The 1802-nt window shown below is 36.3% G+C and overlaps 1 protein-coding gene across 1 annotated transcript; it reads left to right on the plus strand.

Moving 5' to 3' along the window:
* The first annotated feature begins 226 nt into the window (after window positions 1-226).
* On the plus strand, window positions 227-1091 carry LOC120272668. Its single transcript, XM_039279543.1, has 3 exons — window positions 227-372; window positions 459-578; window positions 643-1091. Exons 1-3 carry the CDS (start codon window positions 247-249, stop codon window positions 925-927), a joined length of 531 nt encoding a protein of 176 aa, XP_039135477.1. The 5' UTR covers window positions 227-246; the 3' UTR covers window positions 928-1091.
* Window positions 1092-1802: the final 711 nt, after the last annotated feature.

Raw genomic sequence — 1802 nt, forward strand, 5'->3', positions numbered from 1 at the left:
AAAAAAATATTAAATATATTTTATTTTATTTTAAATTCTTAAACATTCAAGAGACTGCCTTGATGGACGGTCCAGATTCCACGCGCCACTGGAGATCACAAGAACCATTCCCGCCTTTGGTCTCTCTCTCTCTCTCTTCCTCTCCCTCTCCCTCTCCCTCTCCCTCTCTCTCTCTCTATATAAACCCTCCCTTGAGAGTTCCAGCATCTATCCTATCTCTCTCGGAGCTTCTCTTCCCGCCGAGCCATGAAACCCTCGTCTCTCCAAACCCTCAAGGCCCCGATCCGATCCAAACCGAAGGAGAATTCCCATTCCCATTCCCAATCGAAGCGATCCGATTCCAATCCAATCGAAGCAACAAAGCCCCCAAAGGTACTCAATCCAAGCCCTAACATCTCCATTTCTTTCTTCATCGATTGATCCATTCCTCCATCGTTTATCCATCTCCTCTGCTTCAGATCGTCGCCAAAAGCCTCGCCTCCACCTTCTCCACCATCTCCGACGAGATGACCGCCGATCCATCAAAACCCACCGCCCCCGTCACCGATCCGGATATACTCGCTGCGGATCCACTCGAGGTGAGGTCAAAATCCTAATTCTCAACCATTTTCCACTTCCCATCTAATCATTCTTTGCAAAAAGGCCTCGATCATCGCTGCAGCTGATAACAAGAAAGAACCGATCGCAATGGATACGCCGGCGCTGAATCCCGAAGAAGAGATCGGGAGTTCTGAGGTAGTGAAGGAGGTCACGATCGTCGAAGAGGTTGGAGGGAAACAGGGCTGGTCTTCAGATCCGGTGACCTTGATGAATCTGAGCATCTGGATCGTTTTCATACTAACTTTGGCTGTGACGGCGGTGGGCTGGTTGCTCTGGTGGAGTGCTGAATGGGAAGAGGAATGCTGCTCCGTTTTGCACCCAACTTGATCTCACGAACCCCTAGAGATACGTATTCTCTACATATCATACAGTATACATACACCACTCGTAGTTTCTTGGTATTACTACATGAACTCGTATAGCGATACGTTCTAGTATAGATACTATGATAACTGTCGTAGTTTACACTGAATTTTTAGTCTACCATTGAACTATCCTTTTAATTGAACTCGATTTTAGAATGCTTGTTTAGCAACTTTAGCTCTCAATTTTTTTTCCATTTTTTAATCAACTTTTTATTTTTTTTATTTTTTATTTTTTAAAAAGTTTTTTTTTTGAAGTTGATTGATAAAAATTAAATAAATCACATGTATTTTAATAAAAAAATAAAATAAAAATAAAAATAAAACACATTGTTCACTTTTTTTAAAAAAATAAAAATAAAAATAAAACACATTTATATAAAAACTAGCATGAGAGTTTAGAGACAATATAACACTAAAACTATAGATGTGAATTTATTCTTATTTTCTAATAAAGGTTTTCAGGTGTTTTTCAATAAATTGATGGTTTATCTGTTTTATTAAAAAAAACATATAAATATTTTGTTTTGGTATATAAGCAATTCTCTAATTTCACAAAGTTTTTGAGTATTTAAAAAAAACAGTGAATGTGTCATCCGTTAGCCTATTACAGAGATGAATTAAACTAATAATTAGGATGAACATTCTTAAGAATTTTAAATGAACTTTTTTTTTTCTTTTGTGTTGATTTTATAGTAATTTTGGATATTCTAACCTGGATAAGTGTAAACAAATAACTTCTTTTAGTGGTTTTTGATTTTATTTTATAATGTATATCATTAGATATCATATATACAGCTAATTTTCGTGAAAAGATCATTATTTTTTAAAATAAATAAA

This window comes from Dioscorea cayenensis, chromosome 11, assembly GCF_009730915.1.
Source record: "Dioscorea cayenensis subsp. rotundata cultivar TDr96_F1 chromosome 11, TDr96_F1_v2_PseudoChromosome.rev07_lg8_w22 25.fasta, whole genome shotgun sequence".
NCBI lineage: Eukaryota > Viridiplantae > Streptophyta > Magnoliopsida > Dioscoreales > Dioscoreaceae > Dioscorea > Dioscorea cayenensis.